The sequence below is a fragment of the Littorina saxatilis genome, linkage group LG1 (assembly GCF_037325665.1).
Source record: "Littorina saxatilis isolate snail1 linkage group LG1, US_GU_Lsax_2.0, whole genome shotgun sequence".
NCBI lineage: Eukaryota > Metazoa > Mollusca > Gastropoda > Littorinimorpha > Littorinidae > Littorina > Littorina saxatilis.
The window spans coordinates 1,873,312-1,887,210 of NC_090245.1; the positions used below are offsets into that span (position 1 = coordinate 1,873,312).

A 13,899-nucleotide genomic window follows, 5' to 3' on the forward strand; every position below is an offset into this window, starting at 1 on the left:
TACCTGTAGTGATCTCTGACAATCACATGACAAAGTAGGATATGCTGCACAGATAGGGAAGGCGTTCTCTTACCTGTAGTGATCTCTGACAATCACATGACAAAGTAGGATATGCTGCACAGATAGGGAAGGCGTTCTCTTACCTGTAGTGATCTCTGACAATCACATGACAAAGTAGGATATGCTGCACTGATAGGGAAGGCGTTCTCTTACCTGTAGTGATCTCTGACAATCACATGACAAAGTAGGATATGCTGCACTGATAGGGAAGGCGTTCTCTTACCTGTAGTGATCTCTGACAATCACATGACAAAGTAGGATATGCTGCACTGATAGGGAAGGCGTTCTCTTACCTGTAGTGATCTCTGACAATCACATGACAAAGTAGGATATGCTGCACTGATAGGAAAGGCGTTCTCTTACCTGTAGTGATCTCTGACAATCACATGACAAAGTAGGATATGCTGCACTGATAGGGAAGGCGTTCTCTTACCTGTAGTGATCTCTGACAATCACATGACAAAGTAGGATATGCTGCACTGATAGGGAAGGCGTTCTCTTACCTGTAGTGATCTCTGACAATCACATGACAAAGTAGGATATGCTGCACTGATAGGGAAGGCGTTCTCTTACCTGTAGTGATCTCTGACAATCACATGACAAAGTAGGATATGCTGCACTGATAGGGAAGGCGTTCTCTTACCTGTAGTGATCTCTGACAATCACATGACAAAGTAGGATATGCTGCACTGATAGGGAAGGCGTTCTCTTACCTGTAGTAATCTCTGACAATCACATGACAAAGTAGGATATGCTGCACAGATAGGGAAGGCGTTCTCTTACCTGTAGTAATCTCTGACAATCACATGACAAAGTAGGATATGCTGCACTGATAGGGAAGGCGTTCTCTTACCTGTAGTGATCTCTGACAATCACATGACAAAGTAGGATATGCTGCACAGATAGGGAAGGCGTTCTCTTACCTGTAGTAATCTCTGACAATCACATGACAAAGTAGGATATGCTGCACAGATAGGGAAGGCGTTCTCTTACCTGTAGTGATCTCTGACAATCACATGACAAAGTACTAGGATATGCTGCACTGATAGGGAAGGCGTTCTCTTACCTGTAGTAATCTCTGACAATCACATGACAAAGTAGGATATGCTGCACAGATAGGGAAGGCGTTCTCTTACCTGTAGTAATCTCTGACAATCACATGACAAAGTAGGATATGCTGCACAGATAGGGAAGGCGTTCTCTTACCTGTAGTGATCTCTGACAATCACATGACAAAGTAGGATATGCTGCACTGATAGGGAAGGCGTTCTCTTACCTGTAGTGATCTCTGACAATCACATGACAAAGTAGGATATGCTGCACAGATAGGGAAGGCGTTCTCTTACCTGTAGTGATCTCTGACAATCACATGACAAAGTAGGATATGCTGCACTGATAGGGAAGGCGTTCTCTTAAGGAGTATTTCTGATGCCTGCACACACACGTACACATTTGCTTGCACGCACGTACATACGCACGTGCATGCAACACACACACACACACACGCACAACCACAAATAGCCAAACATGTAACATATAACCTTTACCTTATCAGTGATGTAGACGTCAGCGTTACACCTGAGAAATGCCTCCACCACATCGGGCTGAGCCAGTCCACTCTGAAGGTAGCGCAGCAAAGGTGTACAGCCATTCTGAAACATCAACAGTCCAATTCTATATGAAGGTTAATCAAGCACACACACACATCCCCCCCCCCTCCCCACCTCTCTCTAAAAAAAAATAAAGTGAAATGTTGGCAACACAATTCTATATTGGAAAAGACTTGTGTGGCCTACAGATGTAATTGTGCCCCATGAGAAGTAATCAAAATAAATTAGCAATCAGTTTTTTGCGACCATCAAAAACTCTGCTTCAGCTCAAGGAATCCCAAAATCTGTTAAGAAATACCAAATCATTAAATGATATTGCAGAAAGATGTTGCACCCACTTTTAATCAGATCTTTTCTGATCAGCTAGAAGAAGAAGGCTCAGTAAAACCACTGCCTCTGATACATGTACGTTCCTCAGTTCTTGACACAATTATTGGACGAGTATTGTCCCCCATACAGAAGGAACAAATCAAGAAACAGCATTTGACTTTCAAATGAAGACTTCTATGTAGAAATGTTTCTTTTCCGTTTGGTGCAAGGGCGTCAGACAAGAAAAGTGTTTGCAAGAATTTGCTACAGTTTGTCCAAGATATATTTGTTAAGCAAATCTTCAGACGGCAGCCAAGTTCTTACATGGCCAAGTTTGTGAAGAAGGCCGTGCATCCTTCAAAGACAGCTCTTGTTCCAACAAACCAGAATAATGTGGCCCATTACAGCAGACCCCTACAGAATAATGTGGCCCATTACAGCAGACCCCTACAGGACAATGTGGCCCATTACAGCAGACCCGTACAGAATAATGTGGCCCATTACAGCACACCCCTACAGGACAATGTGGCCCATTACAGCAAACCCCTACAGGACAATGTGGCCCATTACAGCAGACTCCTACATTATGTGGCCCATTACAGCAGACCCGTACAGAATAATGTGGCCCATTACAGCAGACCCCTACAGAATAATGTGGCCCATTACAGCACACCCGTACAGGACAATGTGGCCCATTACAGCACACCCCTACAGGACAATGTGGCCCATTACAGCACACCCCTACAGAATGTGGCCCATTACAGCAGACCCCTACAGAATGTAGCCCATTACAGCAAACCCGTACAGAATAATGTGGCCCATTACAGCAGACCCGTACAGAATAATGTGGCCCATTACAGCAGACCCGTACAGAATAATGTGGCCCATTACAGCAGACCCGTACAGAATAATGTGGCCCATTACAGCAGACCCGTACAGAATAATGTGGCCCATTACAGCAGACCCCTGCAGAATGTGGCCCATTACAGCAGACCCGTACAGAATAATGTGGCCCATTACAGCAGACCCGTACAGGAGACTGATACCCGCAGTGGCTATTGAATGCTTCAAAGCATGAATATTCATGAGTGTTATAAATAAAGATGCTGCCCCTGGGACGCATTCAATAACAAAGGGGGATAATTTGGTAACACAAAAGTTGCAGCCCTTGGCCTCTTGGATCCCCAGGGGCGCGGTGGTATTTGACAAAGAAGGACGGTGCACGCAGAGTTCAGGTGGTCAATGAGAAACAAGTTACCCTGGGGTGGCTGCAGGTTTCCACATCATATTAGATTTCCTTCTGACTTAATTGCTCCAGTGAAGTCTGGTCCTTTCTTGTTCAAAATCTTATTAACTGGTAATATTTTCATTCAAGGCAAGTTTTTGGATGAGGGAAAAGAGAGACATAAGTGGAAGAGAGTAAAAACATAATGTTGCGATGATTCTTCATGGAATTCATTACTTCTTGTTGTTTGTTTCTGTTGTTGTTGTTTTATTATGTTTTTTATGAAGAATATTGATAATTGGTATTACGATTCTAAACTTAAACAAGAACACTGAAGCGTGATTAACCATTCAGGCCATCGGAAGCATTGAAGCATGTCCGTTTCTCCTTCACCTTGAGCACACACACACACACACACACACACATAAACACACACACACACACACACACACACACACACACACACACACACACACACACACACACAACCTACCTGATCCTGCCTGTTGATGTGAGCCCCCATGTTTCGCAGGAGGTAGACCATCTGCGCTGCTTGTGACACATCGCTGGGCCGCTGCAGGAAGGCGTCGACCGCCTGATGAAAGATGCAGCGAACCTGCACACACACACACAACACAACAACTTAGCTATAATGTTTTCTGTGCCAAATTGGCCGACGTGGCCATACAAGTTTTGGTATTGGGACAGTCCATGTCGAAGTGCGTCAAACATGTTGGCAGCATTAATATTCTGGAAGGGTTGAAGCAATCCACCAAGTCATTGCTGAAATTCAGCGCTTTTTGTCATGATACTCCTCAAAATCGACGAAAAAAATCCTGTTTTTGACCGCTCATACGATTGACACCTGCATCAGTAGGAATATCATAGCACACAGAATTAGCAAGCTAACTGAGAAAAACAACATATTCTGGGTAGATAATAGATTTAACTTTATTCTCATATGTAAAAGTTGCATAAGAATAAAAAATAACACCCAAACACCAAAATGAAATAAATATTTCGGAGTAAAAACTCCTTCTTCAGTAATGGAATCAAAACAAACGATGACGTAAAAACAGAAAGGAAATTACGTAAGAATACAAATGACGTCATTCTAAAAATAGATAAAACACGTGCAAATTTGCTATTGTTCTCTCTCTCTCTCTCTCTCTCTCTCTCTCTCTCTCTCTCTCTCTCTCTCTCTCTCTCTCTCTCTCTAAAGTAAGCAGTAAAGGTAAAACTTCATATGTTTGCAAGCACATACACTTGAGCACACTCACTCCCACACGCACACACACACATACTTCCAGGTGTTGAATGCGATCCAGGGAGCTAACATGTTACAAGGCTGATAAGTTTATAGCCATAGGACACTGTTTATCTTGTTGATAGCGTCAAAAGACGTTGTGTACTCTGCTGCGAACAACAAAGGGATAATTATAGAAAAATATCCAAACATTATATCCGCGAACAGCCTCGCAATAACAAATACAGAGGGCAGCAACAGTCAATTAGTCAAACACATTAAGTCCGTCAGGGAAATTGGTCTGCAGCTGATGTCTCCAGAACCTTTCTCTTCTTTTTCTCAAAGCAATGTCTTCTGCATGGATTTTTTCTATGGCTGTGCATTGCATGTCTGCTAGTGTATGTCCAGGGAGATTAAAATGTTTAGCGACCATTGTATCTTCTCGTGTATATTTTGATGTACTGTCCGTGTGTCCTGCATGATCTTTGTAGTGTTTGATGTTGTGCCTGTGGCCATAGAAACGTTTTTTAAGTGTCTGTCCAGTTTCAACTGTTTTTCATATGTAAAAGTTGCAAAGTTTTGCCTATTGTGATTTTTCATCGATTTCTAATTGGTCCCTTCTGTTTTTGTCCAGTTGATTTTGAGGGTATCCTTATTTGTGCAGCGGTCACGTGTTCCCTGTATAAGAAATCTTTAATCCGAAAAATGAACCCGATTGTCAAATGAACATGTTACAGCCTTAACTAGCATAGAAAGATGAACCCGATTGTCAAATGAACATGTTACGGCCTTAACTAGCATAGAAAGATGAACCCGATTGTCAAATGAACATGTTACGGCCGTAACTAGCATAGAAAGATGAACCCGATTGTCAAATGAACATGTTACGGCCGTAACTAGCATAGAAATATGAACCCGATTGTCAAATGAACATGTTACGGCCGTAACTAGCATAAAAAGTTTGAATGAAATGACACGGGAATTAATGCTTTAATTTGGGTGCTAAATTTGTCGCAATAATTTGTTTGCTAAGTTTAATATACAGAAAACAGCTCTTCTTGAATAAAAGACTGAGTTCTGCTACCAAATATAGTATCTATTTCTGAACGTAATCAGTTAATGTTGGTTTAATCTGACATTAAAGTTGATACATATCAATGCTCTAGGTTGAACTGAAAATAGACAAAGCCTGGATTCCCAGCCTCTCCTGACTGATCTCTAACCTCTTCCCATTGTCTGGTACCATCAGTTAAAATAAGAGTACATGATGCCAGCACAGCTGCATCCTTATGCTCATCAGTTTCACTCTGTGCTAAGCTCTGTTACTGCGTATGCTGCTTGTATCTTATGCTCTATACTTTAATGAATAAAGTTAGTGATCTCTCTAAGACATTCGTCTGATGTTATACTGATGTGGCTAAGAGTGTGACCCTACGATAGCCTCTGAATATAAACACCAAACACCAGGGGCCCGGTAGCTGAGATGGTAGAGCACTGGACTTGTGATCGGAAGGTCGCAGGTTCGAATTCGGGCCGGGACGGACACGGGTCAACTTTATGTGCAGACCCAGAGACGGAAGCCATGTCCCACCCCCGTGTCATCACAATGGCACGTAAAAGACCTTGGTCATTCTGCCATAAGTGCAGGTGGCTGAATACACCTAAACACGCAGACACCTGGGTAGCACGACTCCGTTGCTGCTAGCTTTCCACTGGGAGGAAGCGACCCGAATTTCCCAGCGATGGGACAATAAAGTAATGAAAATGAAAATGAAAAAATATTATTACTACAGTGATACTCCCGACGAACGACCCCCCCCATCAGACGGATTAGTTTTATAAATCACCCCCATGGCCGACTCCCCCCAGAACCCGATTTGCGACCGACTAGTTGTTACAATTTGCGACCTTGTAACGACATTTTCAAATCAAAACCTAACAAAAAATCGTAACGTTTTGCTTGAATCTCTGAAAAAAGATCACAAAAATCACTCGGCCGGATATATAACAGACGACGCGTTTAGGTCTCGATTGCGCATGTCCGGCGTTCACAATTTTACGATCCCAACATGTACCAGCAGTGTATGTTTACACTCAATGTTTAAACTGTCATACAGACCACTTAAAAGTGCACGCTTCTTTGGAGTGAAGAAACACCAGTTTTATTTCCACTGAATAATGAGCAAAGTTGCATTAATCATGAGAATAACTGAAACAATCAAATCAGAAATACAAAAAAGTGATGTTTCAAAAACGTTGTAAAATTCAACTAACTGTGGCAAACAAAATTTCACAGAGTAAAACTACCAGTTGTCAATCGATGAGGAAAGTACTTCCGTTTGTTTGTTAATCACTCCTGCTCCAATCCTCATTCACACAAACCCCCTTTTTGCACTATTTACATTTCATTATGCTGCTCCAATCACTCTTCCAACACTGACACAACAGAAAATGACAGCCACACGCTTCACAATAGTGAATGACAGTAAAACCCACAAGGGTCAATACCTAGTTTGCACATTGTCATCTGAAGCACACACAGGTGTTTTTGTGTGGCATCACACGGGTGAATGTCTTTGCTGAGCGCACACCTTTTGCCTCCAAGCAAGGTCAATCAGACCGTTTGGTCTTTAATTGAATCTTGTTTTTAAGTTGATCGATACGTTCCTTCCTTTGGGTGTAGTTGGGATTTTTAAAATGTTCCTTTAACCTTTGCCGGATGCCGCTTTTGACTACACACGCCCGACGATGCGGGTTTGTCTGAACCCATACATTTGAAAGAGGGTTTTTACCGTTTATTTCTCTAACGACGGGGTGGGTTCAGGGAAACCCACAGCGCTACTTCAGTGGATGCATCGAGTTTCTCCCTTCACCGACTTCTTGCAGGGGAGGGAGAGGGGGAGGGAGAGACTGAGGGAGGGAGAGACTGAGAGAGACTAAGAAAGAGAGAGAGAGAGACTAAGAAAGAGAGAGAGAGAGACTAAGAGAGAGAGAGAGAGAGACTAAGAAAGAGAGAGAGACTAAGAAAGAGAGAGAGAGAGACAAAGAGAGAGAGAGAGACTAAGAAAGAGAGAGAGAGAGACTAAGAAAGAGAGAGAGAGAGAGACTAAGAAAGAGAGAGAGACTAAGAAAGAGAGAGAGAGAGAGACTAAGAAAGAGAGAGAGAGACTAAGAAAGAGAGAGAGGGAGAGACAAAGAAAGAGAGAGAGAGACAAACTAAGAAAGAGAGAGAGGGGGAGACTAAGAAAGAGAGAGAGAGACTAAGAAAGAGAGAGAGAGACTAAGAAAGAGAGAGAGAGACTAAGAAAGAGAGAGAGAGAGACTAAGAAAGAGAGAGAGAGAGAGACTAAGAAAGAGAGAGAGAGAGACTAAGAAAGAGAGAGAGAGACTAAGAAAGAGAGAGAGAGAGACTAAGAAAGAGAGAGAGAGACTAAGAAAGAGAGAGACTAAAAAAGAGAGAGAGAGACTAAGAAAGAGAGAGAGAGAGAGTTTGTTTGTTTATTTGTTGCTTAACGTCCAGCCGACTACGCAGAGCCATATCAGGACGAAGAGAGAGAGAGACTAAGAAAGAGAGAGAGAGAGAGAGACTAAGAAAGAGAGAGAGACAAAGAAAGAGAGAGAGACTAAGAAAGAGAGAGAGACTAAGAAAGAGAGACAGAGAGAGAGACTAAGAGAGAGAGAGACAGAGAGAGAGACAGAGAGAGACAGAGACAGAGAGACAGAGACAGAGAGACAGAGACATAGACAGACAGAGAGAGACAGAGACAGAGAGAGAGAGATAGAGAGAGAGACAGAGAGAGAGAGACAGAGAGAGACAGACAGTCAGATAGACAGACAGTCAGAACTCAGATAGACAGACAGTCAGATAGACGGATAGACAGACAGACAGACAGACAGACAGACAGACAGACAGAGCTACTGACAACAGACATACAGACAGAGAGATACGGACAGACAGACAGAGAGACAGACAGTCTCTTGGAGACAAACAGGCAGACATACACTGTTCCGCCGCTTAGGTAATTATATGGGTGTAGCAGAACCCGCGCCGTCGGCAGAGGGATAGTTACAATCACTACTACTCTTTAAAAGTATGGGTTTGCGTGAACCCGCGCCATCGGTAGTGTTTATGTTAATTAACATAATCAATTAATTTTAATGTTTTGTCATGTACACACTAAAAATTTGCAGACAGAGAGCAAATTAGGTGTGTGAGAGATACTTAAAATTTCAAAACGATACCTTTAATGGTTCCAGAGTTACAATGATTTTAGTGTGTCTCTGGGTACAGGTGAACCCAGGAAGCACGGCAAAGGTTTAATGGGTTAATTAGGCAAATGACAACGAGAACGACCAAGTTCTTGCTCTCTGGTCGATACACACATTGCTGCTTGTTTGTCTGTCTTTCTTCATTCTACTTTTCAGACTGCTAAATGAACAGTATGCTTTACTCCATGAACAGACAGCCAGCTGTCAATTTGAACACTTCGGGGGGGGGGGGGGGGGGGGGGAGGGGGGTTTACACGTAAAATTTAAAACAAAATTCTGTCCTGAAGATACCAACAACAAAACGTGCATCTTGACAACTGTGTTTACTTGTTTCCACCCTAACTGTCTCTGAAGGGATGAAATTATCTTTAACACCCCCCCCCCCCCCCCCTTCTCTCTCTACCCTTCAGGCAGATGTGTCTGTAGTAATAAATGGAATCTGTACACACATACACACACACATAAGGCGCGCGCACGCACGCACGCACGCATGCATGGACGTACAAGTACGCATGCACATGCACACACACACACACTCATAAACTCACACACACACACACACACACACACACTGACAGACACGCACACACTTCCTCGGCAAAATAACAAAACAAAACAGAAAAAAAACCAACAAATAATTGCAAATGCCAGCACACTTGACAGAAAGCAGGATATATGTACACGGTAGAAAACAAAGCGACAGCAAACCACACACTAGGCATTAACTCCCACAAAGAGAGCGGTGAAAGTGAAGCCCGAAACGAAATCAATACAATCAAGCACAGTTTTATTCACTTGGACTTTAGCCCTACCGCTAATACAAGTGTATACAAGTCAAAATTTTTGCTTTCTGTCCATGGTGTTCTAAATGAGTTAGGCTTTAGTGATTTTTGGCACAATCAAACTATCGATAATGTAACGGATGGTGGTTATTTTAATACTTTCAAAGCACTGATGAAAAATAGGCTACAAGACCAATTTGTCCAAACCTGGCATTCAGAAATAAATAACAATGAGTTTTATTATAATTATAGAATGTATAAAGAGAATTTTGAGTTTGAAAAGTACTTGTCCATCCTGCCGGTTAATTTAGCAAACGCTGTTTTAAAATTTAGAACACTGAATCATAAATTGCCTATACAAAAAGGTAGGACTCTTAGTATTCCCAGACAAGACAGAATCTGTCACAAATGTTCATCAGGTGACCTTGGGGACGAGTTCCATTATATTTTTGTATGTCCTTTTTTTACCAATTATAGAAAACAGTTGTTACGGTGCTATTATTATGCCCGCCCCAATTCAGTTAAATTCAGAGAGCTTTTTTCCACTACAAAAAAGAGTTTATTGCTAAAACTCGCAAAGTTCATGACACTTGTCATGGACTGTTTGAGAAGCGAGTAAAATTTAATTCTCTTTTAGCTTTATACTCCGTTATCTGTTTTGTGTTGTTTGTAATAGTATTTTTGTCCTTATGTTAACTCACCCATCACCCCCCCCCTCCCCCTTCCCCCCATTTCCCATAGTAAAGAAATGTATGTAATTACTTTGTGTGTTTTATTATTATTATTATTATTATTATTATTATTATTTAAGTTATTGAGACATCCCAGTGCACTAAGGGATTTATAGAGCAAATCGAGAAAATTCATTATTGAACGAAGCGCATAGCGCTGAGTTCAATAATTATTTTCGAGATTTGCTCTATAAATCCCTTAGTGCACTGGGATTGTTTCAATAACGATATTGTCGGTACCGCCAGAGAAAAAAGAAGATACAACACGCACATTTTGCTACGCGCATTTGAATAGGCATAACTGTGTGGTCAGGTCGTATAGAAGATCTACTTTTGTGTGGGCTGTCTCGTGTGTTGTGCTTTCATCACACGCAAACTCTTGTTTTAATTTCTGTTGGTAAATTCCAGTGTAGCGTTAAGCTAAACAGTGATGATCTTTCTCTCATTTGAACTCGGAGAAAGGACTGTGCTTTCAGTTATTTGCGGTTCGAAACCTTCATCGAGCTTCGACAGATTGACTGTGCAGAGTTGTGCCCCTTGCCAAGGTCGACGGAAAGCCCATTTTCAAAATAAACGTGGCATGTTTTTCGTGTGGTATCTTCCCTCATCGGGGAGTCTGGTACTAAATATGAACGGTAAGAATGCTCTGAACCCTACACGTATTATATCCCCATCGTTTTATCGTTCACATTTGCCTAACATGTTAATTTGCTGAGCGGGATTTATGTCGTCTGCTAGGCTATTGCACTGAGTCTCATTTCAAAAACAAAAATTGCTCGTCCCGTTGCACTGAGTCTGCACACATAAAGCAGGCTGGTAATAAGTCTTATATGTGGTAAGAACGTTCTAAACCCTACACGTTTTCGATTCCGATTGTTCTTGCCTTAAAATAAACGGAAAGCATTCATTTACTGAACAGATGCAGTCGTATTTCAGTGTAGTCTGCTACGTGCTGATCTAGCTGCGACGTTATCGGAATAACACTTGTGTTTTCTGTTAGCTGCTGGGAATTGTATACTAACTCATCATTTGGTAATGTGGATAATAAGGTACATGCCACCAACATGGCATAATTATGAGAGGAATCTTCGCAAGTCGAAACTGAAAAATTAGACACAGCGGGTTCTATTTTTAGATCAGTGCAACTGTGGGCGGCACAGGCGCATGCAATCTGTCAGAAAAAAACCACTTCTGCTTTAATTGAAAAGCAGGACATTTATGGTCATAATCATTGGTATTGTGGAGAATATAAGCTACATGTCATTAATTAATTCTGAGGATGAGAGTACAGTCTCGCTTTGGCAAAGGGTGTAAGAATACGCTCTGTGGAAAAGTTAGCGCACTCCAGGAGTGCGCTAACAGATTTAAGCGCATCGCCATTAGCCAATCAACTGGTTCACATCAGTCATGTGACACCAGTACTTACTGACAATTATTATTATTATTATTTATTATTATTATTGTTGAATTGTTTCTTGTATTGTTTTTGCTCTCCCTCACCCCTCAACTCCCTTTTCTGTACATAGCCTGATTTCTTTTTGTTTTAGTTCCTTTTATTTGGTGTTGAATGAAATGTGTTTTTATTGTGTTTTTTAATTTTCCATGTACCCTCACGGGGTTTTATCGGAATAAAACTTGACTTGACTTGACTTGACTTGCTACACAAACTACTGCATCATGCTCTGGTTAACTCAACACTTTCCCTGTCACTGTGTGTGTGTGTGTGTGTGTGCATATTGTGTGTGTGTGTGTGCGCGCGCGCGCGTTTGTTTCTAAATGCCTCTGTGGTTGTCCTAGCGCATGTTCTCGCCTACAGGTAGTTAGTAATAAGTCAAGTCCTCTATTAATATTGATTGTGTACGTGAAACCTTTTCTTTTGTGATTGCCACAGCGGATACATGAAATGCGGAGGTGTTGACAGAGAGAGAGAGAGAGAGAGAGAGACACACACACACACACACACAGACCAGAGACAGAGAGAGACGGACAGACAGCCAACACAGACAGACAGAGAAGTGCCAACAGAGAGAGAGAGAGAGAGAGAGAGAGCGAGAGAGACCGTGAAAGAGACAGAGACTTATGGCTGTGCTGACAGTAAGACCACTTCAAAGGGTCCAACAATCGATGTTGATCTACTCCAGTGATGCACGTTTTCTATCTACCAATTAACAGAGGAACGCGTGCAGTGGCTCTCTTCAACCTGCTGATTGGATCAACGTTTATCAGTTCTGTCCGTTGTCTTAAAGTGGCTCCTTCAATCACGCTCGCCCGACACAGACCCCCCGGTAAACAGGACCGCCCGACACAGACCCCCCGGTAAACAGGACCGCCCGACACAGACCCCCCGGTAAACAGGACCGCCCGACACAGACCCCCCGGTAAACAGGACCGCCCGACACAGACCCCCCGGTAAACAGGACCGGGCGGTAAACAGGAAGGAAAACAACGACATCATAAAAAGACAATATCGAACTGAATAAAACTCCAGCTTCTGCTGAACTGTTAAATGTTTAAGTGAAGTAATCTTTATCATTCCGTACATGAGATGGCACATAACTCAACACAATGCACAATCCTTCCCGTAACAAGAAGGGCAAAGCCCATACGACTCACATGCTTGACCTAAACCTAGCAATGACATCATACACTAAGAACTGCTTTACACATTTTTCCTACCAAAATACATGTGACCTTGACCCAAGGTCAAGGTCATCCAAGGTCATGCAACACAAAGCTGTTAATTCAAGACATAGGAAGTACAATGGTGCTTATTGGCTCTTTCTACCATGAGATATGGTCACTTTTAGTGGTTCACTACCTTATTTTGGTCACATTTCATAAGGGTCAAAGTGACCTTGACCTTGATCATATGTGACCAAATGTGTCTCATGATGAAAGCATAACATGTGCCCCACATAATTTTTAAGTTTGAAACAGTTATCTTCCATAGTTCAGGGTCAAGGTCACTTCAAAATATGTATACAATCCAACTTTGAAGAGCTCCTGTGACCTTGACCTTGAAGCAAGGTAAACCAAACTGGTATCAAAAGATGGGGCTTACTTTGCCCTATATATCATATATAGGTGAGGTATTCAATCTCAAAAACTTCAGAGAAAATGTGAAAAATGTGAAAAATAGCTGTTTTTTAGGCAACATTTATGGCCCCTGCGACCTTGACCTTGAAGCAAGGTCAAGATGCTATGTATGTTTTTTGGGGCCTTGTCATCATACACCATCTTGCCAAATTTGGTACTGATAGACTGAATAGTGTCCAAGAAATATCCAACGTTAAAGTTTTCCGGACGTCCGGACGGACGGACGGACGGACGACTCGGGTGAGTACATAGACTCACTTTTGCTTCGCATGTGAGTCAAAAAATGTTGGGCTCATTATTTCAGATGTGACCAGGCGTGTACACGGGATGACGCCAGCCCTCCACTTGGTCACATACCAACATTTCAGATGTGACCAGGCCTGTACACGGGATGAGGCCAGCCCTCCACTTGGTCACATACCAACATTTCAGATGTGACCAGGCCTGTACACGGGATGAGGCCAGCCCTCCACTTGGTCACATACCAACATTTCAGATGTGACCAGGCTTGTACACGGGATGAGGCCAGTCCTCCACTTGGTCACATACCAACATACAGATGTGACCAAGC

General features: G+C 42.4%; 1 protein-coding gene across 2 annotated transcripts in view; it reads right to left on the reverse strand.

Annotated features, from left to right (window-relative positions):
* The window catches only part of LOC138959125 (serine/threonine-protein phosphatase 6 regulatory ankyrin repeat subunit A-like), a 177,430-nt gene that overhangs the window by 42,578 nt on the left and 120,953 nt on the right, over positions 1-13,899 (reverse strand). For both annotated transcript variants that reach the window (XM_070330494.1, XM_070330486.1), the window contains exons 3-4: positions 3,698-3,820; positions 1,608-1,712 (exon numbers count right to left, since the gene is read on the reverse strand). In XM_070330494.1, coding sequence (XP_070186595.1) covers positions 1,608-1,712; positions 3,698-3,820 — 228 coding nt within the window. The remainder of the gene's footprint in view (positions 1-1,607; positions 1,713-3,697; positions 3,821-13,899) is intronic.